At 41.7% G+C, this 25,348-nt stretch overlaps 1 protein-coding gene and 1 long non-coding RNA gene across 7 annotated transcripts in view; one reads left to right on the plus strand and one right to left on the minus strand.

Annotated features, from left to right (window-relative positions):
- TAF1B (TATA-box binding protein associated factor, RNA polymerase I subunit B) overlaps positions 1 to 13,051 on the minus strand; it is a 63,125-nt gene extending 50,074 nt beyond the window's left edge. For all 4 annotated transcript variants that reach the window (XM_059942230.1, XM_059942234.1, XM_059942231.1 and 1 more), the window contains exons 1-6: positions 12,947 to 13,051; positions 11,455 to 11,553; positions 8,017 to 8,104; positions 5,756 to 5,853; positions 4,015 to 4,110; positions 1,061 to 1,214 (exon numbers count right to left, since the gene is read on the minus strand). In XM_059942230.1, coding sequence (XP_059798213.1) covers positions 1,061 to 1,214; positions 4,015 to 4,110; positions 5,756 to 5,853; positions 8,017 to 8,104; positions 11,455 to 11,553; positions 12,947 to 12,964 — 553 coding nt within the window. In that variant the 5' untranslated portion in view covers positions 12,965 to 13,051. The remainder of the gene's footprint in view (positions 1 to 1,060; positions 1,215 to 4,014; positions 4,111 to 5,755; positions 5,854 to 8,016; positions 8,105 to 11,454; positions 11,554 to 12,946) is intronic.
- The window catches only part of LOC132376574 (uncharacterized), a 74,833-nt gene continuing 62,511 nt past the window's right edge, over positions 13,027 to 25,348 (plus strand). For all 3 annotated transcript variants that reach the window (XR_009506355.1, XR_009506353.1, XR_009506354.1), the window contains exons 1-2: positions 13,027 to 13,179; positions 24,576 to 24,762. This is a non-coding gene — a long non-coding RNA (uncharacterized LOC132376574). The remainder of the gene's footprint in view (positions 13,180 to 24,575; positions 24,763 to 25,348) is intronic.

A 25,348-nucleotide genomic window follows, 5' to 3' on the forward strand; every position in this document is an offset into this window, starting at 1 on the left:
AACAAAGAAACCAAATAAATAAATATATTTTTTAAAATAAATAGAAGGCTTGGATGGTTTAGAGTCCTAGTCCTCTGGCACTATCTGAGCCAGGCTTGCCTGAAAGCATGGAGAAGGAAACGCCAGAGGGTCCACGCTGCCCACTTAGCCTATGATCCTAACTTCTTTGGACACAAAATGTAACTTAACTGATATCTGTGTCATTGTGCAGTCCAACAGGAAATGTAGATATGCTGAAGAAAACAAAACAAAACAAAAGAAATGGGGATATGCTGATAATAGGAATTTTTAATCTTCGGAAGGCAAGGGGCTTGCAAAGAAGCACTCCATACTTCTGAAGTGTTTTGTTGAAAATTTTATATAACCATGCTTTATGCAGATTTCAACAATCCCTAACACCAGAGGTTTTGGAAGCTATCTCTCAAAGAACTCTATCAGCACACATCAAGATTCTAGCAATCTATAATAAATTCTTGGTCTGTTCTTTGAGCTCTGTTTTCCACCACTTTTTTTCTTTTTTTAAAGGAGTGTGTAAACAACTAAAATCATGAATGAATGCTTTCAGGAGGTCTATATCTGTAACCTTAAATATATTCCTTATCTACTTTAAATTATGGAATTAAATCAGAAGGTAAGACACCTGTATACACACACATAATATGGTACGTTTTATTCAGCCTGCTATGCTGAGAAACTGGGCGACTTATCGTTGACTCTTGTCTATCTTACCTTATGGCTAAGTTCTGTCATTTCTCTGCTGCAACTTTTCTCCGAAAATTCTGAGCCCACACCTATCTTTATGGAGCTAGCATCCTTTCTGGATCTACTTACTGTTTAGCTCCCTTTAAAAATCACACCAAAAAACTCATGTAGAGACGATGTACCTTTTTAAAAATTGCACTAAGATTTCATTTAGTTTACCTTTCTCCTTGCCATCTGATTCAACAAGTCATTCTGCCTTGCTAGGCCAAGTTTCCCTCCTTGGAATATGAAGAGATTAGACTATTTTTAAGATGCATTGCCAGCTTTAAAATTCTAGGTAGTTTGATTCTCATCTTACCTGATTGTGACGCTTTGATGATGGGGAGAGGCTTCTGAGCGTGGACCTCCGGCTGAGATTCCGCTCCGCTTTCAACAAACGAAGGACAGCTCAAGTCACTCAGCAGCTCAGGCTCACTGTCCCAGTCTGAATGACTTGGATTATCTTCTAATACCTATTTTGTAAAATAATATAAATTGTGACTTTACAGGAATTTACAACATAATTAACTTCCACAAACTTAAACAATTCCTGAGCATCACAAACACCAGAAGAGGAGCCCCTCTAGAGAGCTGCAGCCGCCTGCCCTGTCCGAGGCCGAAAGACCCCGACTTCCGCACGTAGCTCCCCAGCACCTCCCGGCAATGCTTCTTGGAGAAGGGCTTCAAACGAGCGTGAGCAAGGAAGCAGGCAGACGTGTCAGGCCTCCTTCTCTCTGTAACTAACACCTCTCTTGCAGCTCTAGTATCAACACCAATAAAAACATCAAGTGTCAATAATGAGTCCAGGCACACTAAGGCTTGACAAGGATATACTATCTCTTACCCTTGTTTAATTGTTCACACATGTATTGTTGAAATGGTGGTCAGAGTGTCCCTAAGAAAGGTCAGCTGGCTGGCTACCTAAAGGCCTCACTGACCGACATTACCTTGGGGAACAGATCACAGTCAACAAGCCATGCTCTCAACCATGCAGGCCAAGAAACTTGATCTTATTATGAGGAGATAAAGCTCATATTAAAGAAACTCACAAGAGAATGAGACAAAAAATTCAGGGACAGGATAATGCTTGTGTCTTCTGTCAAGCACATCCCCTCCGACAGGCGAGCCCACGAGGGGCCAGGCAACCATAAAGCTGGCTGATAAGCGGAGACTCTGAGAAAACCGAAGCAATCCTGAGGAAACTTCCACGGGCTCCCGCAGGCAACCGTCTGCCGGCAGCTCCACCACGCGCTCTGCCCTCTGTCAGATTCTTCTGGTGTGCTGTCCACACTCCCCTCTAAAGCCAGTATCTCCCTTTGTGCACTCGATTCCACCCCCTTTCTACTCAAAGATTATCACTCCCTTCTATTCCTTCTCCATCAAGAATTTCTTCTTTCTCCTGTATCATTCCTATCAGTGCACCATCATGAATTTGGCTTGAAGAAAAAAATTCCCCTTGACTCCAGCTACAACGCGATCTCTCTGTGCTTCTTCGCAGCGAAATGCTCAGAGAGAGCTGTCCAGACCTGCCGTCTGCAGTTCCTCTCCTCTCAGTGCCCCGTTCCAGCCGAGGTTTCGATCCCACTGCTCCGCTCTTCGACTGTCAGCCCTCTCCCTTCCCGACCTGGAGGTGGCATTTCTCCCAGTGGATCACGCCCCTCCTCGTGAAACACTCTGTCCCTTGGTTTCCAGAATGCCCCCTTCACTCCCTAGGCTTTCCTCCCACCTCACCCGTGGCTCCTCAGACTTCTTTGCTGATTCCTCCCTCTTTTATCCCAGACACCTTAACCCTGGAGTGGCCCAGAGCTCAGTTCTTGGTCCTTTTCTCTGTCTTCACTCCTCAGGGATGTCATCTGGTCTTGTGGTTTTAAATACCATTTACTACATATATTGCTTTCAATTCTAAAATGCACTCCCATGTCTCCACATTTTAACATCCCTGAAATCAGGATGTATCTTACAATCAGTGGCATGTCATGATTTAATCTGCAGCATTATCTTTTCTTGGAAGTACTTAAAATAATGGTGCATCTTACAAACAATGGCATTTTAGATTTGATTATAGTGTAAGCTGCCAGCTTCTAAATTTACATCTCCAGCCCAGACCTCTCCTCTGAGCTGAAGATTTCTATATCTGAGGACTTGACATTTCCTCTTGGATGTCCAAAAGCTGTCTCAAACTTACACCCAAAACTGAACTATCATTATTCCTGCTCCACCTGCTACTTCTTTTCTTTTTTCTTTCTTTCTTTATTTAATTTATTTTATTTTTGGCTGTGTTGGGTCTTCGTTGCTACGCACGGGCTTTCTCTAGTTGCAGCGAGCGGGGGCCACTCCTCGTTGCAGTGCGCGGGCCTCTCGTTGCGGTGACCTCTCTCGTTGCGGAGCATGGGCCCTAGGCGGGCAGGCTTCAGCAGTTGCGGCATGCAGGCTCAGTAGTTGTGGCTCGCGGGCTCTAGAGCACAGGCTCGGCAGCTGTGGCACACGGGCTTAGTTGCTCCACGGCATGTGGGATCTTCCCGGACCAGGGCTTGAACCCATGACCCCTGCATTGGCAGGCGGATTCTTAACCACTGCGCCACCAGGGAAGTCCCCACCTGCTATTTCTAAACTTCTCGTTCTTAGGACCTATTTCTTTCACTGCTGGGTCACTAAATTCTGCATGTGGAACCTACGAGACCCCAACCAAACAAGGAAACACTGGGCCAAGTTTCTAAGCTCTTAACAAAAGTCTGTCAAATAGATTCAGAATCTCTTCCCAGCCCTGGAGAGTAAGTAATCACACATAAAACACATCAAAGCTTACCAAACCCACGTTTCTCAGCAGTGGAATCCTCCCCTACCCCAGATAAAATGATCCATGGCACACTTACAAAGCACTAATAGCAAACTGCTAAAAATCTAACTGCTTTGATGGATGGGGGTGGGGTGGTGAAACACCCAGATGATAACTGAGCTGAATCTTGAAACACCAAGTAAAGGAAGTAGGTGTTCCAAGCAGAAAGAATAATATATGCAAAAAAGTTTTTAATAGTACAATGGTAGAAACTCCTTAAGCTTCTATTTAGAAACTTAACCACAAATTTCAGATGTCAGTGTCTTACTTGGGGTCAATGTCTAGATCAGTGACCCTGTCCTTCTGGACTATAAAGGAAACCTTCACTGAAAATCCTCTGACAGGCATCATAAACCCAGGTAAGGATGAACCTCATCTTCATCTCTATCTTTCGCTAGACATGTTTTCTGGTCCCACTTTTCAGAATTGTGACTTACCGTAGTTTTCCTTCTACTGGTATAAACTGGGTTTTTGCAGTATGCCTGCTTGCTCTTCTGAAGGTAGCGCTTCCAAAAATTATGTAAAACTTCATTCTGAGGTAGAAGGGAAATGAGTGGTGCTTCAGGTTATGATGAAAAATATACTGGCACATCTACACCACAGAATCTCTACTCTCCTGTACTTTACATACTGCTTCCATCTAAATGTATTCTTACCTTTCTTACCTAAATTTCCTTTAGAAGAATGATCATTTCAATGTCAGGTATACGGGAAGCATGGAATAAATTCTTCTTAATCTTAGATTTTAGTTCCTTAAAGTCATCTAGTTGAATCCCTTCCTTTGACAAGTTAAGCAAATTAAGATTCAGAGAAAGAAAGCAACTTACATGTGACTACACTTCCAGTTAGGGGCAAAGCTGCTACTGGGTCCAGTGACCTACTGACACCCCTCCCTCTCACTGCCCCCACCCTCGTCCAAGTGAAAGTAAAACAAAACAAACAAACAAAACAATTTTTCCATTTATTCATCACCTGCTAGGTACAAGGCATCCATAAGCTTTAACACAATCCTGCAAGATAGCTATTATCTCTTATTTTACCACTGAAGAAACTGAGTAACTTTGCCAAAATGACCCAGCCAATAAGTAGGAAAGCCATGAATGGGATTTGGAGTCGGTCCTGATTCCAGAGCCTGTGTTCTGGCTGTGCCATTTAACTGGTCAGGTCTAAACAGTTATACTCATTGGTTAATTTCAGAGAAACCGTTTTCAGGATCAATCCCGATGAAGCCGGTAGAAGGCTACACAGGTATAAACCCTACTGAAGCTATTTGGTGTAACTAACAGAAACCACTTATTGAAAAACACTTATACGTAGGATGACTATGCAAGGAGAAACCAGATTCACAGAGCCCAGACCACCAGTAACCTTACCTAACGCGATGACTGCCACGGGTAAGGCTCAGGGTCCACGTAGGCCACGCACTGGCCCCCGGGTCATCCTGCCAGCCTGCCGCAGACACTGGTTTGAACGGCAAAGGCTACTCTACGGATCTCTTCTTGGTGACTTCAGGAGACATTGATCTTTCTCCCTTTTCTTTTTGCTCTTATTTTCATTTATGAGCATATTGCTATATACTGTCGTGTTTACTCACTCCACATATGCATGAAACCTTCTCTCCAGCTAAGCTGAATCCAGCAGCACCAGTGTCATCTGGAAACTTGTTAGAACTGAAAATCCTTGGGCCCTACTCCAGACCTACTTAATCAGAAACCCTGGAATGAGGTCAAGCAATTTGTGTTCTAACAAGCCTTTTAGGTGATTCTGATACACACACACTCAAGTTTAAAAACCACTGGTTTAATGTATCGCTCCACAAAGTGCATTCTCTGGAACTCAAGTCCCGATGGCTGCTACCCACACACACACATGCCAAAGGACTTTGCTCTCAAACTGTGAATACTGCACACTACGTCCCCTAGGAAATTTAAAAGCACATTAACACATAAAAGGCACCAGTAAGCGGGCAAAGTTATTTGTTTTGCTTTAACCCAGTGTTTCCTAAATACCTGAAGACTAAAACCTTATTTTCTTTTGGATGTATTGCTTGCATCCAAATACATGATCCTTTCATTAGGCCTAATGCTATTACTGAGAGCCCTCCTTAGTATCACTCTAAATCTACTGTTCTTCAAACAACAAAATGTAAAGCTAACATCTAGGCACAAACGGACTTACCTTTAACTCTGGGCCTACTCCAAGGGTCTGTAAGGCTTTTGCTTGTTGATAAAGTATGTGCTGAAAACCTTCGCACACATACCAATCCCAGCCTTTCTCTAAATGGCAAATGACAGGTTTCAGACATTTGCATTCCTAACTTACTAAATGTAATGCTGCTACATAGTTACAATTGTGTTTTATACACTTCAACTGGAATTTCTTCGTACCCCTGAGTAGAGTTTCCATTCTTATACTCTCTTGCTTCCCATCTGGCAAATCTGTACATAAATGCTAAAGCTAAACATCATTTTAATAACTTATCAGATTTTAAATATTTTAAATTATCTGTAATTTTTCTGAAATGTTAATGTCAGAGACAGAAAAATGAATAGTCACATTAAAAAAATGAAATAAGTTTTATAAATGTATACTGCACTGAACAATGCCCAGCAGAATCCTAAATGCAAGGGTCCTCAACACTCAGCCACTGCTTCTGTGGCTCCTCTGTTCCAACTCATATGGAAAGGGAACAATGAGCATTTGGAGAATGAATGAACAAAAGTGAAGATGAGAAGCTCCAAGATCGCAGGAAAGGATAATAAAAATATACAAAGAAAATAAACTGCTCAACGGCATTCTCCCTTTCTCAAGATGGCTCTAGGTTCTGGGGTGAAACTGAAAGCAAGGAAACTAAGATTTATTGAGCTCAGCCTAGTTGCCAGGTATTTTAAGTAGGTTATTTTCTTCCAACCTCAAAACAACCTTGAGAGATTGTGACGAGAACTGCCACTACAATGGACAAAGCTACACGTTTAAATAAAACTACCAGTTGAAGAGAAATGTTAAAATCTGTTAAGACCCTTATGTTTTACCCCTCCCTACTGTACAAATACTGTAACTCTTTGAAAAATATGTTATGAGTGCACAGCTTCTGAAGTCTGTTACCATGACTCGAAGAGGCTCTCTCCCCTCAGAATGTCACAGGACTCCTATGCCCCTCCCTTACCTCAAATGTCACAAGGCCTCCCCACCCCTGCTGACTAACGCACTTTCTGGAAAGGGTCTTAGCTTGTATAGGAGTAAAATAGGAAGCCTGTAATTTTGACGCTTTCCAAAGGTGAGGGAGTTTAAACTCTCCAAGCTCTATCCATGTGTGCTCTCTCCTTCCTGCACACCGCTCTGACAAACTGATAAAGTCGTATTTTAAATTCTCAGTCTGGGTTCCTATTCTATATAATAAATGGTATTACATTCTCACTTTACAGATGAAGAAACAACTAAGGACAAAGAGGTTGAATATAAGACTCAACATTTAATTTGAAGCACCTGACGTTCCCTCAGCAATTTAAGTTTAAAATATACAATTTTAACTATTAGATAGGTCAAGTCCAAATTAATCAGGTTTTACTCTAATAAAATTTAATTAAAATTAATCAGGTTTAGCCTAATAAAAATAGTCACTACTAAAGGTTAAACAGGAACATGAGTTGGCATTTAGGCAGTCTCTCTGTTATTCATCTAAGAACAGCAATGTATTTCATTAACATTTATATATATAATACATTTCATGTGTGTATCCTTAAAGCTACCTCAGATAGAAGAGTCCACCATTACCATTAGCCTAGTTTCAAACCTGAGAATCTGGCCCTAGGCAATTAGTCACAGAAATAAAAAGCATCAGCTAAACTTAACCTCAGATTCTTCTCAATAATGGTTAATTATTATGTACTCACTGGATTAATGAAATAGATTACCTTTCAAAGCACACCCATGCTGAGGTTATTTTAAGGGAAAATAATTTTCCCTATTTTAAAAGGGTGTGTTCAAAATTCAGTGTGAGAAATGGATTTCTGAAAGCTGAATATCATGTTTAACTTGCCTAACCTGACAACTCCACAGCTGATTCATTTCAGAAAATAAGCATTTTTCTTTAAAAGCACAGAAAATCATATAATAGATAACAGATATAAAACAGAAAAACATATACCAACAGACAAAAAGAAATATGCTACCTTTGCTATTATGATTTTTTGCATAATAGTTGCTCCACTGGAAAATCAAGTCATTAACAATAAGCAGAATAAAAAATGGACATGTTTTAAGACATGTGCTTCCAATTTTACCATCAATAATTATCCACTCTAATTCTACTTTGGATTACCTGCTTAAAATTCTGGCAACTTCTTTAGAATCTATTTAAAATTCCATTCCACATCCCCAAATCATGAAAGTGAAAACATGATTGAAAAATGCTAAGCACATATGACGAAAGAGCTTACCAAGTTTTCGTTTTCTTTTAAGTCCCCGGTTGATGGCTTGTATTTTAGTATTAGGAATAGCCCCAGTGTTTATAACTTCCCTAGATCTCTGCAGGAAATAGAAGCAGACCATTAAAAAGACCATAAAAGATAGTTTTACATCTCCTTAAATATACTGCCAAGCATGCTCTGGGATGTATAATGAACCAGACTGTGAGTGCCAGGACCAATGATGGTAATATTTTGGGAAAATTAGATAAAGTGTAACATTCTGGTTAGCCTTTATATTGCTTTCTGATTCAAAATTTCTCAGTACCTAAAACTGTGCCAGGAATACAGTAAACACTAAATAAATGTATGTCAAATGAATAAACTTTTATTTTAAATCAATTTTTAATTGTTTGAAACCAATTGTAAAGTCAAATTTATTCACTTTTTTCTCTATCCAAAACATACTTTGAAATTAAAGTAAGTTCTGTATTCACTGTAGTCAGCAATGCCTAAACTACACACAGATTAGTTTCATCCTACTTTTCTATGTGTTTGAATAATACTCTAAAACAGCTTTATTTATGAAATTATAAAAGTGCTACTTTTATTCTTAATCAAACCTATAGGATTTTAGAATGACTAAATGCTGAGTACAGTTCATCCCAAAGTCTTCAATTCCAAGTCTTCTCAAGGGCTGGTACCTAAGATTCTGGTTCTCTCACAACCAAAATATAAAAGAATTAGGTCTAAATGATGGGGAAAAGGTGAAGATTTTTAACCAACAGGGAACATTTATATATTTGTCCAAATTTAGAGATTTGGAATGAAATTTATCTTCAACTTTCATTAAGAACAAAAGAAATGTCTCTAACAGGATCTTTGGAATACATTCTCTCCTGTTAAAGAAAACACATTCAAAGCAGTTCTGGTGGACTGGGTTGGCCACACTGAGAAAATAAGACACGTGAGAATACACACCGAAGCAGTTACCCAGCAAAAACAGGTAAAACCTATAAAGAGTAGGCAAGGAAAAAAAAAAAAGGCTTAAAATCTGGATTAGACAAAATGTGAAATAACTAAAAGCTAGAAAAAGCTACATATACAAACTGAAGCTGTAACTAATTAAATTACTGAATAGTTATATTGTGGAGTATTTATACAGTCAGTTAACACATCCACAAATGTTTAGAATAACACAGGACAATATTTATTAAGAAAGAAGATTCAGTGGTACTCACCCACATCCCCTTTCCCTTCTCATGTACAGGAAAAAAAAAAGACTAAATGGAAGCTATCGAAAGAAATGTTGTATGCTGAGATCACTGATAATTTTAGCTTTCATCTTCATAATTTCTAAATTGTCTACAATAAATCTGCTCTTATGATCATAAAAATCTATTAAACTCACACAATTCTAGCATACACCTTTATTAAATAGCCACAAAATACTTCCGAGAATGTCTATAATATAAATTGGCCAGATTTAAGACCTGAAAATTTTTTTCCTGTATAAAATCAATCAAGATAACATTCTCTAAGTCCTTTATCAGTTCAGAAGGCCTTCTTCCAGACGGTGGAGTATCTAAAACATGAGAATTATATACAGAGTAAGTTGAAGGGCAATGAAAGGAGCAGAAAAACAGGGAAAGTTGTGCCACAGCTTCCACTCTTTGCAGGTGCAAACCACCGTCTCATCGGCCGTCCCCCACCCGCTGGATTTCCACACCGCCACGCCACACCCCTGCTCTCCAGGAAGGACTGATCGTGTCACACTCTATATGAAGACAATAAAGCCAAGAGAAACCACTATAGTTGTGCAACACAGAGTTCTGCCTATCACATGGGAGGCACTGAGACAGGTTCTGCATCTGTTGAAAGATGGTGCCCACCCTCAAGAATGCTACATTCTTGACAAGTTATTCCACACAGGCTGATATCTTTCAGATGTGGAAACAGTGGTATTAGGGGCTTTCAAGTTAAAAAACGACTGCAGCAGATTTTATCAGACAGAAACAAACAGAAACATTATCAAAGACAGAAATAAAAGGAAGCAATTAGTTAACGTAGTTTAATTTCTCCGAAAATGGTATATGCTGACTTCATCTGCTAACGATAAACAGTCCATTTAGACACATCTTCCTTCACCATGTTTACATTTGCACTGCTGGTACAAAAGCAAAAACTATTAATGCCTCAATATACATCAAAGCAAACTGCACACATTTAAAGTGTTCAAGCTGATGTGTGAGTATGTATGTACACCCACGAGACCATCACCACAAACAAGGTAATGAACATATCCGTCACCTCAACAATTTCATCCAGTGAGTACATATCTTCTTAATACCCTGCGTGACCAAATGGGAAGCAGACTGAAGAACAAAGACTGTCTCAAGGAAAAGCTCTTGGGTGACTGAGTTGCAAGCTAAATTAACCGCTTTTCTCAAGAAAACAATTTTTTACTTCATACATTTTGTCCAGGCTTTTAGTTGTTTAAGGTGGGCTCCTGTTACTCCATCCTGGCCAGAAGAAGTTCACACAGTTACTTATATTTGTCCCAAATTTACCTTTCTTATATAGGCCTATACGGCAAAGGTAGTATATCTGTTCCTTCCTGGCTCTGTAGACTTTGAGCAAATCCTTTTCCAGAGAGCAGAGTCCTGGCATGTTTAGCCTGTCCCATAGCAGGCTATCCACACCCTTGATTATTTTGGTTATACTGCCCTGAAGGTGTGGTAACCAGGAGAGGACCTAGCACTCCCAGGGTGAAGGTAGCCTCATTTACCAAGGTTCCACAGGACAGCAGGCCAACCTCTACCTTAAGAGACAGGTGTGGTGGAATAAAATGACCACTGGCATCGGAAGCCTGAGGTTCAAGTCCTGGCTCAGCACTCTATCCATGTGACTATGGCAAACTCACTCAACTGATGAGTCTTGCTTGCCCCATGTACAGATAGGTGTAATAGTATACATATCTCACAGGTTGTTATGAGGAGGGGATGAATTAATGGATGAGAAAACACTCTGTAATGTGTAAGGCACTGTACAAAGATATAATGACGATGAAGCACATTTCTCATACTCCCAATAGTCTAACATTCCGTCTTCCAAACCTCTAAGCTACCACAATACATTAAAAACTCTTAAATAAGTGGTAACTAATAAAAATAAATGCATCATCTTGTAAGTGCAATTTTAATTATTTCCCCTTATATACATACTACACAGTCTGAATCAGGAAAACATTTATATATGTGGCCCAACATAATTTCAAAAACTCATCCTAAATCTACCTTACAAAGTCTTCAACCCTTGTGTAAGCATTTGAGGACCGCTTACATTCTTCATATTTGGACATTGCCTGAGTAATAAAAATAGATCAGTTTTGGGGGGACCTATGCCACACATTAGGCTGAAACTGCAACTTTTAAAGCACAAGCAAATTCATAAATGAGGTCTGTTACTTACTTCTGTAACATTGTGGCAAGAAGTGCAATAATATTTGCCTTCATCAGTGAGACCCCAAGAGACAGCAGCACACTGAGAACAGCGGTCTTTGAACTCTTTCTGTAGGACAAAAGGAAAACCACATTCAATACATTGTACCTAAACCCTGCAGTTCTACTTAGAGGGTTCCCTACAATTTTACTCTATACATAAAGAATCACTGAGAATAGAAAATATACCAGAGGGATTATCTATAAACATGAAGAACAGTTCAGTCTGAGCCATTGGAAACTGAATTAAACTATTAAAGAAATGTTTCTAAAATATGCAGTGTGAGGGTGAAAAAAAAAAAAAGACAAAGAAGACAAGGTGGTAGGGGTAAAGTGGGAAAAAAAAAGGTGAGTAAATAAAACTCCTTGAACATGCTGTGAGGAAAAAGATGATAAGATTCAAGTATAGAGAAGACTTAAAAAATAGAAATAGCATACCATTTGGAACTTCCTCCAGGACACTAAGAACACATACCCTCCACAAAGGAACCAGAGTTTTATTAGGGTTGTTTCAAGTTTCGATTTGTTCACTCAGCAATATAAGGAGTACCAACTATGTATGTACTACGCACTTAACTAGGTACTGGGGATTTGAGGGTGAGCAAAACAGACAAGATCCCTACTCATAACTATACATGCTAATGGTGAGTTCTAATTGCTAATTTCATTAACCTAGCATCTACAGACGTTAACCCTCATTCAGTAGACATTTATTGAGCATCTACAATGAGTAAGGCCTTCTATCACCATAATGCTTCTGTACATACATAGACTGGCACCAAATTATCCATTCGCAACTCTCTGCTGCGAGAAATCTTATTATCGTTGATCTAATTACCGACTATTCCTCTAACACCATCAAAGAGTGGCGTTTTATGAGGTGGGTCAAAATGCATGCCAAATCTATTTCGACAAGTTGGTCAAGTTTTCAGTGACCCCATGTGGATAACTATCGTAATCTTGGAGTGTCCCCAAACGCGAATTTGGAATTCCTGCACAGGCCATGGCTAAGATTCGCAGAGACACCGGCAGGGGTTACTTGGGGGCATTCTGGTTCCAAGCCCGGCCTCCGTCGCCCAACCTCCAGCATCAAAGGGAACTTCTAGGTGGTCCCGTTTAGAGGAGATGAGCCACGTGGGTGGCCACCCCACAAAACCCACAACTTCAGCCTCCTCCCGAAACACACCCACATCGACCAACACCCCACCGTCCCTTCACCCACAACTTAACCCAGCCAGAAACTCCAGCCTCTTCCCCCAAAGCGCGGGCACACGCGGCCCGCCAGCCCCGCCAGCCCCATCCCTGTCGCCAGCCCCATCCCTGTCCCCACCCCGCAGCCTTCCGCCCCGTCCCCGTTCGGCCAGTGGTCGCCCCCACAGCCAACCGGCGTCCTCCACCCCTTCTCCTCAGCCTCCCTCCCCTCCCGCCCCGCCGCCCGGCTGCGCGACACTCGACCCACTCACCGCCTCCTCCAAGTCCATAACGGCACCGCCACCGCCGCCGCCGCCGCCGCCGGAGCCCGTTACCCCGGCAGCGAGCGCAGCTTCCGGGAGCGGCGGGAAGAGCCCTCCGGACGGAAACCGAGACCCTTGACTTTGAATTTCCGTCTCTTGCGGCGGCGGGAAAGCTTCCGCTAGCTCCGGGATGAAGCTCCACTAATCCTGCATCCCCAGACAGCATCCCTTTCCTAGTCGAGGTAACTAAAACCAATCAGTAAAAAAGTGGGCGGTGCCTACTGCTGAGAGGATTCACTCTCTGTTCCGACAGCCGTTCCTTCCCGGCCGCTCTCCTGCTTTCGGGCTGCGAGGGGGGAGCGGTGGCGTGGACTCAGAGCGCTCGGGGCTCTCCACCTGGTTCTGGCACAGGAGAGGCACCGGGTTCTGGAGAAAAGAACACGTGGTTGAGTTAGACCTGGGTTTGTAATCACGGCTTTTCTGCTTCTTTGTGCCTCAATTTCCTCCTCTGTAAAAATTAGCTGTTACCTGTGGGTCCCTTGCGATGGAGCCTCACATGGTAAATGCTCGTTAAATTTAGCTTCATTGTTGTCCCTTCATTGGGCACTTTCATTTCATTAAACAGGCGCTGTTTTAGGTCTTGGGGGTTCAGCAGTGAACAAAGTAAACAAAAATTCCTGCCTTTATGGAGATTATAATCTGGTGGGGAGAGACAAAAATACATAAGGAGAATATATGGTATGTTAAACGGGCACGAGCGCCAAGGAGAAAAATAAAACAGGAAAGGAGAATGGGAGCCATACTGTGGTTTCAGTTTTAAATGGAGTGGTCAAGAAAGGTCTCCCTGAGATGGTGACCTTTGAGGCAAGGGAGCAGGAACCATGTTGGGAACCTCATTCCCGGCAGAGGGAACAGTGAGTACCAAGGCCCTAGTCCTGAACCTCATGCCAGACCATTTAAGGATCAGCAAGGAGGTCAGCAAGTGGCTGGAACAGTGAGCTAAAGGGAGAGTAGAAAATGAGGCAGCGGCAAAATACAGCTCTAAGGACTTAGACTTGGAGAAATTGGAGACGCCGTTGGGGGAGTTACACAATCTTACATGTTTAACAGATTACTCTGGCTGTTGTGGGGGGACTAGACTGCTAGGGGGCAAAGATAGACGTTGGGAGGCAAGTCAGGAGTCTGTTACAATAATCCTGGTAGCTTGAACCAGGTAAAAGCAGTGGAGACAGTGAGAAGTAGACAGATTCTGGACATGTATATTTTGAAGGTAGAACCATAAGGATATCTTGATGGATAAGAAGCCCATCAAAGCAGCTATTGAGGATGAAGGGAGTCAACGATGACTTCAAGATTTTTGTCCTGAGCACCTGGAAGGGTGAAGCTGTATTTGACAGAGTAGGGGCAGACTGGGTGGACCAGTTTGGGAGGGGGGTAGAGGAGGAATCAGGAATTTGACTTTGGACCTGTGAAGTTAGAGATGCTTATAAGACCTCTAGGTAGGATGAGAAGGCAATTGGATATAGCAGTCTAGTATTCAGAGGCAAGTGCTGGACTGGAGATATATATTTGGGATTTATCTCTGTCTAGATAGTATTTAAAGTCATGAGAGTAGAGGAGATCACCAAACGAGTAGCTCTGTATTCACTCACTCCTTATTCACCTGTCAATTCATTTCTTTTGCAAAGTCATTAAACACCCACTATATGGCAGGCACTGCGCCAGCAGTTGGGAAATGAGAGATAAACAGGACAGAGTCCTTGCCTTCAAGAGGCACCCAGTCCAGTGGAGCATTCAGTCTTATTATTTTAATCATGGCATTAGATAAATGCTCTTCTCCAGCTGTGTCACCCAGGTCATTTACCAGGCTTGGCTCTGAAACTTCAAACTCTTTCCAAAAAACCTTACCCATCTTCAAAGCATTAAGTATTGTCATATGAACAGCTTGATTATAAGCCTCTAATTTTATAGACAAACCCTGATTTCAAATGTTGAAATTTTACAATGGGAAGGGGGCACTGCTGACTGCCCAACTAAATTGGAGTTAGTATATTGAACTGAAATATGAGCACCATGGCATCAGGAAGTTTTGTCTTTTTGTTTATTGCTATATACCCAGGGCCTAGAACAGTACTTAGCTTATAGGATGTGATCAATAAATATTTGTTAAATGGATGGATGACTTTGTAAGATTTTTATATATATGCAAAATAGTTCAAATAGATGACGTATCTTGATTTGAGACTTTGGACATGTGGTTGCACAGAAATGAGTCACAGATTTTCCCAGCCATTCCTTAACAGAAAATTGAGTGTTTTGAGCAAAGTCAGACTCCTTGGAAGAAAATGTCTTCTTAGACTGTAAGACTTAGATGACTGTTTCAGCAGAGAAGCTTTAATATGCATTTCTTAAAACTGGTTCACATGCCATTGCTGACCTGTCAGATTGGCACAGATAATTTTTGCTTAATGGAAATAATCAGTGGCAGAAGGGCTCAGTGAGATGGACTCTGTCTTGTACTGCAGGTGAGAGTGAATGTGGGGCATATTTCTGGAAAATAGTTCAGCTGCATAACAGGTGATATGGTGGAGCAATATTGAGGCAATGCCAAGAAGAGGAAACAGGGAAATAAAATTAGAATGGAGATAATAAACCCTTACAGGGATTGAAGAGTCCCTGGGCCAAGATTTGATATAACACCAAAGCCTGATTGAAGGTATTAATATATCTAAAGAAAGAATGTGTAATCAGCAAGAGATGTATTTAGCCCTTCAATCCTAACAAAAGGAGGACCTAACCATAGCAAGGACCCCCACACCACTATTATGCCCACGCAGTCAATGTCCCCAGGGTACCATACCTCTTAAGTGACAGACACAGAATCCAACACAAACTATTACTCAATTCTGCCTGTAGCGAGAGAGGACACTGAATATAAAGGATATTTTCTCTGGGTATAGATTACTGGATTAGCAGTTGTTCTTTCAGCTCTCTGAAGACATGGTTCAATTTCTTCTAACTTTCATTGTTTCTGTTGAGAAGTCAGCTACCAGTGTTATCAACTATATGCTAAGTAACTAGAAAATTCCCAATTGTTTGGAAATTAAGCAATAAACTTCTAAATAACCCAATCAACTGAGCAGTCACAATGGACTGACAGAACATTTTGAACTGAATAAAAATGGAAATGTATCACAGCAAAATTATGAAATGCACTTAAATCTGAAGGGACATTTATAGCCTGAAATTCATGTATTAGAAAAAAGAAAGGTCGAAAATCAGTGATACAGACATACATCTCAAGAAGTTATAAAAAGAAGGTTAAACCAGATAATAATAATAATAATAGTAGTAATAATAATAATAATAATAGAAGGAAGGAAATTAAAAAGAAGAGAGATTAATAAAAGAAAAAGCAAACATTCGGTGGGGGGGGGCACAAACTAATATTAACTCTTTAAAAAGAATCATAAATTCAGTAAACCCTGGAAAGACCAATCAAGAAGAAAAGCAAAATTAATCAATATTAGAACAATAAAAGTGACATCACTACAGATACCATAAACATTAAAAAGATCATAAGAGGATACAGCTCTAAGACAATAAATTTGAAAATGTTGATGAATGGACAGATTCCTAGAAAAACACATAATCAAGAGCTATGCAAGAAGAAATACAAGGTTTGAACAATCTTATATCTATTTAAGAAATTGACTCTATAAATAAAAAAAAAAAACTTCTCACAAAGAAAACCTCAATCTCAAATGGCACAGCTGGTAAATTCTACCAAAATTTTGAGAAAGAAATAACACCCATCTTACACAGACTGTTCCAAATAATGGAAAAAGAGAGAGCAGTTACCAATAAATTTTGTGAGGCTACCTTAAACTTGACACCCAAATCTGACAAGGATATTTCAAGAAAAGTAAAAATTAAAGTCCATTCTCTCCTCAGAACAAATGAAATATCAGAAGATTGAGTGCAAGTCCTTTGCTGTATTCAGCAATATATAAATAGAACAGTAAATCAAAATGACGTTGGGTTTATTCTAGGAATGCAAGGTTGGTTTAACATTGAAAAACAATAACAACAACAATTTAAATAGTAATCCGGATAGTGTGGTGCAAGGATAGACAGAAGATGAATGGAACTGAATACAAAGTCCAGAAACTGACCCATAAATACATATAAGATAACCTGATTTTCAACAACGGTGCTGCTAAAATTCAGTGGGGAAAGGATTGTTCTACAATAAATGATTCTGGATCATTTGAATTGAATTCATATGAAAATTATTGACCCCCTATCTCACACAAAAATTACTTTGAAATGAATCACAGACCTACGTGTGATAGGTAAAACCATAAAGCTTCTAAGGAAAAAAAAAAGTAGGTAAATATCTTTATGGCTTAGTATAGGATAGATTTCCTTAAAAGATCACAAAACAGCACTATACATGAAAGGAAAGATTGTTATATTGGACTTCATTAAAGTTTAAAATTTTAGTTCATCAAAAGACATTGTTAAGGCAAACAAAAGACTGAGAGAAGGTATTCATAATTCATATATTCAACAAAAGACTTATCTCCGTAACAAAGAATTCTTACAAATCAATTAAAAAACAATTAAAAATAGGCTAGACTTGAACAACTATTTCACAAAAGAGGACAGCTAAAAGAACAATAAATATATGGAAAGGTGCTTAACATCATGAGTCATCAGAAAAACAAAAATTAAAACAACATTGAGATGCCACCACACATCTACCAGAATGACTAAATATTTTTTAAAAATTGAAAGTATCAAGGTTTGCCAAGAATATGGATGAATTGGGTCTCTTCTACATTCCTGATGGGAGTATAAATTGAATATTTTGGAAAAGTCTTGGAAGTTATACTAAATCTATGCTAATTATGACCCAGCAATTCCACTCCTAGATATATACCCAAGGTAAATTAGTGCATATGTTCACCAAAAGATATGTACAATTATTTTCATAAACCTTTCTTTATAATAGCCAAAAATTACAAACAACCAAATGTCCATCAACAGGAGAATGGACAAGCAAATGTGATTTAGTCATCCAATGGAATACAGTACAGTAATGAAGAGGAATGAACAACTGCTACATAAAACAACATGAATGAAACACAATGACATGCAGAAGAAGCCTATGGTGAATTTAAAATGGCCTTAAATTTTTTGCCATTTCTCCCATTGGTTCTCTTTTTTTTTTTAAGAATTTCACTTTTATTTATTTATTTACTTATTTTATTTTTGGCTGTGTTGGGTCTTCATTTCTGTGCGAGGGCTTTCTCTAGTTGCGGCAAGCGGGGGCCACTCCTCATTGCGGTGCATGGGCCTCTCACCATCGCGGCCTCTCTTGTTGCAGAGCACAGGCTCCAGACGCGCAGGCTCAGTAGCTGTGGCACATGGGCCCAGCCGCTCCGCGGCATGTGGGATCTTCCCAGACCAGGGCCCGAACCCGTGAACCCTGCATTGGCAGGCAGACTCTCAAACACTGTGCCACCAGGGAAGCCCCTCCCATTGGTTCTTGAAGTAGAATATGATGTAACAAAACCCTGGGACTTCCCTGGTAGCGCAGTGGTTAAAAATCCACCTGCCAATGCAGGGAACATGGGTTCGAGCCCTGATCCCACATGCCGCGGAGCAACTAAGCCCGTGCACCACAACTACTGAGCCTGCGCTCTAGAGCCCATGAGCCACAACTACGGAGCCTGCATGCCACAACTACTGAGGCCCGTGTGCCTAGAGCCCATGCTCCGCAACAAGAGAAGCTACCACAATGAGAAGCCCATATGCTGCAATGAAGAATAGCCCTCACTCGCCACAACTAGAGAAAAGCCCGCACGCAGCCACGAAGACCCAACGCAGCCAAAAATAAATAAGTAAATAAATAAATATTTTAAAAAACCAAAAAAACCTAAAACATGTGCCCAGATCTAATCCTATCCTAACACATACCCCTTAGACAGCAAAATACCAGAGAAAAATTATGAGCATGCATACCCATTATACAGATATGTATTTTTGTATATATTATATACATGCAGGACTGTTCTAGTGATGTATATTATAGAACACTCATAAATATATGAAATAAATGTTTATATGTTTATTGATAAAATAAAAATTTAATTTACTTATTAACATAATAAATAACTTTCCTTTCAGTGAAAATACTAGTAAGAGTTATGTAATTAAAGAGTTCACTAGTCTTTAAATCTTGGCTTAATACTGTAATACAGCGATTTGTAGTTTTTGTCCTAAGTTCAATTTAATACTTCTTTTTAATGGCAGTCATAACAGAAAAAGATACCTCACAAAGATGCATAGACCCAAGTGTTTTCATCACAATGGACACATTTGCAAACATCTAGTCTCAAAATGCTCTCTCCATAGCATAAGTTACTTCAAAAAAAGCAGTTACTTTTTTATGCATTAAACAACTGAGTGCCTAGCTTGTGCCAGACACTTCTTATTTATTTATTTATTTATTTTTGGCTGCGTTGGGACTTCGTTGCTGTGCGCGGGCTTTCTCTAGTTGTGGCGAGCAAGGGCTATTCTTCGTTGCGGTGCATGGGCTTCCCATTGCGGTGGCTTGTCTTTGGTGCGGAGCACAGGCTCTAGGCGCGTGGGCTTCAGTAGTTGTGGCGCCCAGGCTCAGTAGTTGTGGCTTGCTGGCTCTAGAATGCAAGCTCACTAGTTGTGGAGCACGGGCTTAGTTGCTCTGCGGCATGTGGGATCTTCCCGGACCAGAGATTGAACCCGTGTCCCCTGCATTGGCAGGCAGATTCTTTTTTATTTATTTATTTATTTACTTTTGGTTGTGTTGGGTCTTCATTTCTGTGCGAGGGCTTTCTCTAGCTGCGGCAAGCGGGGGCCACTCTTCATCGCGGTGTGCGAACCTCTCACTATCGCGGCCTCTCTTGTTGTGGAGCACAGGCTCCAGACACGCAGGCTTAGTAATTGTGGCTCATGGGCCTAGTTGCTCCGCGGCATGTGGGATCTTCCCAAACCAGGGCTTGAACCCGTGTCCCCTGCATTGGCAGGCAGATTCTTAGCCACTGCGCCACCAGAGAAGTCACCAGACACTTTTTAGATACAAGGAAGAGATAAAGCAATAAACAAAAACATCTCTACCTCATGAAGCTTACATTCTAGCTGAGGGAGACTCATAATAAATAAATAAATAATTATAAAATATGTCAGATAGCAAAACACTGCCATGAGGAAAAAGAAAGCAGAATATGAAGATTGCGGGTGGGTGGGAGTTGCTATTTTAGAGAAAATGGACTAGGAAGGCCTCTCAAAGGTGAAATTTGAGAGGAGACATAAAAGAACTGGGGGACTGGGACTTCCCAGTGGTCCGGTAGTTAAGACTCTGCTCCCAATGCAGGGGGCCCCAGTTCGATCCCTGGTTAGGAAACTAGATCCCGCACGCCTCAACGAAGATCCTGCGCGCCGCACCTAAGACTTGGCCCAGCCAAATAAATAAAATAAATAAATATTTTTTTAAAAAAGGAACTGGGGGACCTAGCCATTTAGATTTGTTGGGGGTTAGCACTCCCAGTGCAAAGACCTTGAGACAGTAAGGTGGTCCTTAATAAGCCAGGAGGAGGTGGCAGAGGGCAGGAGGTCAGAGAGATGGCCGGGCCAGGTGATGAGTAAGGTCTTGTGGATAATAGTAAGGACGTTAGAGTTTATTCTCGGTGAGATGGAGAGCAGAAGAGTGACGGCAGCTGACTCATAGTTTAGAAGAGTTGCACTGGGGGTCTGGAGAGTAGATTGGAAGGGGCTGGTGGAGGGGCAGGGAGATCACTTCGGAGGCTACGGAAATGAGCCGGGTGCGGGCTGCTGGTAGGGTGAGGGTGGTGATGCTGATGAGAAGTGGTCACCTTCTCCATAGATTCCAAAGGTATAAGCGAAAAGTCTTTCCTTATGGGAAGGGGTGCGAGGAAAAGAGAAGAGTTAAGGATGACAGCAAAGTTTGGGGTCTGAACCTACATAAGAATGCAGTTGCCATTTTACTGAGACAGGGAAGACTTAGGTGTGGGCTTATGGTAGAGTTTGGGGAAAAAAAATCAAGAGTTCAGTTTAGAAGGTGTTTAAGTTAGTGATGCCTATTTGGTATCCAAGTGGAGATGCTGAACGTGCTGTCGAATAGATGTTTGATGCTCAGGGGAAACGTAGGAACCGGAGGTATAAAGTGGGGAGTCAAGAGCCTGGCTAAGGTCATCAAGGGTGTGAGAGTAGACAGAGAAAAAGGTGTGAGGAGTGAGACTGGGCGCTCCAGCACATGCACGAGGAGGGGCCAGAAGGAGGACCCGGAAAAGGAGCCCGAGCCAAATGCCTGGGGGGTAGAAGGGTAGCCAGGAGCGTGCGGTGTCCTGGACGCCAAGTGAAGAGAGCGTGTCCAAAAGGAAGAAGCCCTCAACTATGTCCAGTGCTCCGGAGAACTATGGTAGGACAGGGACTGGGGGCTGACCGGCAGATTTGGACAATGGTGCCATCAACGACCTTGACAAGAACGCCAAATAGAGTGTGTTCAAGAGCGTAGACCTCACTTGCGAGGAATTCTGTTGCAGACAGAGGCAGGGGAGCCGTAGCTGGTAGGCGATGTAAAGTCCAGAGAGACTTTGGTCTGCTTTTGTTTCTTTGCTTGCTTAAGACGTTTATAAGCTAATGTAAATGAACTGTCAGAGAGAGAAAAATGCTGATGCGGAAGAGACAGGGCACGATTTCAGGGGGCTCTCCCTGAGCTGCGAGAGGGGTGCAGGATATGCGGCCCAAACAGAAGGGTTGGCCTTGTAGGCAATTCATCTGTGAACTGAGAGCGTGTGCGCAGGCTCAGGCACTGGTGGGAATGGCTGGAAAGGCTTTTCTGACTGTTCCGGTGAGATGGGAAGGAAGTCATCAGCTGAGCGGCGTGGGGGCTTGTACGAGGTCTAAGGAGGGATTGGAGGTGTAATAGCTCTTGGAAATGGGGGAGTTAAACCAGAAATCTAATAAATTGTCAGGCAGCATGAGGGGCCCCCTGGACGTCTGTGGTCGTAAATATAGAGATAAGGCCACTCAACACATGCAGCCATTCAGCTGCTCACTTGGTTAAAACATCCCATTTACTCCAAAGGGACAAATCAGGTGTATTCACAATTCCAAAAATGTCCGCCAGGCAGTATGCCACTGACAGCCACTTGCTATCACATGTCCAAATCTGATACTTGCATTTTGTGTAAAAAGAAAAAAAAGACAACTCATCTGCAAGTCTGACAGGTCTTTTTAGTATTTTGCCATGAGACAACCAACACACCTTCGAGGTGGAAAAAGGACTTTCATGGATATTCAGCCCGTTACAGGTTACGGTAACAATCCTGTGGCATCTGCAAGGTCTTGTGTTTATAAAATCAGCCAGATCCGTGGCATCCTGCGGCGATGTGCACACTTCTGCCTTCAACCTTTGCTGCCACTTCCTGCTAGTGCATGAGGCCATGGATGGATTTCACCCACGGCGTTGTAGGCAACCTTATCTCAGAGTCCTTTTGTTATTCTAGTCAAAGCAGCCACCCTTTCACTGGTTATATGGACACAATGTTACCCGAAATATTGCTTTTATAGAAGAAATTATTTACTGTTGAGAATATATGCTCCCTGGTGCATCTTCCCATTAGCAGCTCCTCGAAAGGAATTCTTTCCATATTTCATTTTTGAAACAATCTAGTGACTACCATGAACAGGGACTTGTTAGAAACATCTGTATTTTATCCAACTATATAGCAAACCTTCAAATTGCAGACCTGTGTAATTTGTTCTCATACTTGTTTCTTCTAAATTGTCAGCATTTTCTACATCTTCCAACATTATTTGTTGTCTGTTATTTCAGCCATATGTATTACAACGGAATAGAAAACTGATAACTATAAAATATAACTTTAGGGAGTAGATAGATGCTTTAGGAAACGCAGCTGGGTAGGTATATACCATGACTGGGTGGGGTGAGTGCACAGAATTTGTATGGGGTCATCAGGGAAACCTCTCTGAAGAAGGGCCAGCTGAGCCAAGGTGGGAATGCAGTGAGAACCACGCAGGACTAGGGGGGACTATGTCCCAGGGAGAGCGACACGTCCCGAGACGGAGCCGGGCTTGGTGTGTTTGCGGAACAAAAGGAAGCCTGTGTGTCTGGAGGGTAACAGGTGAACAGTAGAGTCATTGGCCTCGGGGTCAGATGCTGGGCAAGGCCCGATTGCTGATTGCTGAAGGTCTCCTGGACCCACGGGGCTAATACGAGGCCAGTACACCCTTACAGCCCCTTCTACGTGTTACACCAGGCGTCCCTGCTGGGTCCTGCCTCCTGGCCACCATCACTGGCTCCCACCAGGGAGGCGGGAAGGGACTCCCGGTGGATCAGCCACGGCTGCCTTGTCCTGCCCGCTTAACCCGGGCCTGTGTGTGGGGATAACAGGCTTCACAAGATTCTGACTCAGAGAGAGCAGGGAGAGCCTGGGGGAGAGAAAAATGGGGCCCCACATAGGCATAAGCCAGGCGTTGGGGCTCCACTGGGAGGCCAGATACTCCCACCCCAGGAGTGGAGGAATGAAGGGCCTGAGGACACCAGGGTGCAGCCCCCTCTTCTCACCATTCTTACTGAAATTCACTTCCATCTAAGGGCGTGCATTTGTTAAAACCCTCCATGAGTCTTCCGGTCAAGGGCACTAACAGCGCTGGTTTCCTTAGTGAGTGAAAGCCAATGCATATGTAACGTTTTCTGGGCCAAACACCAGTCTAAACCTGTTAACTCCTTTGAATATTATCATCAGCAGCAGCCCCATTTTACAGACAAGAAAACTAAAACAAAGAGATTTTAAATTTCTGTAAGTGGCAGAGCCAGGAGTCAAAACCAAGTAGCTTAGTGGAGAACACAATTTTGGCCACATGGCCCTCTCTGGAAGGTCAACCTCTTGAAATACGGCAAAATACGGCACTCCACAGTAGGTCCCTGTGGCTTAGCCAGTAATAAGATATTGACTACATTAAGAACCTCAGATGATATTGTAAGGCTCAGAAAATGTTTGAATATAATTACTCTTAGTTCAACAGAAGCTGAGGGACAATTCAGTACCGCAAACAATATCGTTTTATTAAGAGAAATTCTGTATTTCAAGACCACAAGTGACCTAGTGGCTACTGATTTAATGGGGATGTTATTGGAGGAGTTTGATGTGTTTCACTCTGTCAAATCCTAGCCCCAATAGGGACATTATTTAATTAGTGAGAATGTATCAAACCAAAGATCACACGAAAACCAGAAATGACTTAGAAATTATTACACTGATTTGATGAATGCTCTGTGTTTCAACTTACATCATCTGTAAGCAGTTTTATTATATAAACAGATATAGTTTGGTTTATTTAGAAAATAGAAGGGAATGTATTTTTAAATTGTGATTTACGTAGAAACTTATACATAATATATATTTCCCTACCAGTTGTTAAATATGAGTATTTCAAATATTTCTTCTGAGGCCACGAAAGGTATTTCAATTTAATTCTAAATATTTTGAGAAGTCATTGAAGGATTTTGAACAGAGGAATGACATGGTCTAATTTATTCTTTTAGTTATTCAGGTCTCTGTATGGGGAACAGCCACAGATCACAAGGGTGGAATGAAGATGGCTAATTGGGAGTGTCGACTGAAAAACTGCGCAACCTAAAAGTTGAGAATTATGTTTTATTCAGCGGACATACTGAGGACTTAAGCCCGGAGACAGCCTCTCACATAGCTCTGAGGGATTTCTCCAAAGAGGTAAGGGAGGAGCCAGGATATATAGGAATTTTTGCAACAAACAAAAAAAAACAAAAAAAACCCCAGATAGTTGGAACATCAAAAGATTACTGTTAATTAAAGAAAAAGCAGATTCTCAAGTTAATGAATTTAGCACTTTTCTATGTACGGGCAGATGCAGGATGCTCATTGAAATCATTTCTTTGATATGCACCTTAGCCATCTGGGGCCCGTATCTTGCTCTCTCCATCCGGTGGCCGGGTGCACCGTGGGGGGGTGGGGCGCCTGTGGTTGCTGATGGCTTGATGACCGCAACATCCTTTGTTTACTGATATGGCAGGCGACATTCTCTGTCCACAGGAGGCTGTTACAGGAATCCAACCCAGACATGGGTGTACTTGTATAAGAGCACCGTCGTGGGCAATGGGATATAGATATACTTTGAAGGTGGAGCCAACAGTGGATTGGGTGTAGTTGTGAGAAAAATCCTAGGAATCTAGGATAACGTAGTGAGGTGAATGGTGGAGCTGAGATGGTTATGAGCAGGTTTGGGGTGAAAATTAAGATTTGGGACACGTTAAGTTTGATATGTCTCTTAGAAATACAA

Source organism: Balaenoptera ricei, chromosome 13 (assembly GCF_028023285.1).
Source record: "Balaenoptera ricei isolate mBalRic1 chromosome 13, mBalRic1.hap2, whole genome shotgun sequence".
In the NCBI taxonomy this organism is placed as follows: domain Eukaryota; kingdom Metazoa; phylum Chordata; class Mammalia; order Artiodactyla; family Balaenopteridae; genus Balaenoptera; species Balaenoptera ricei.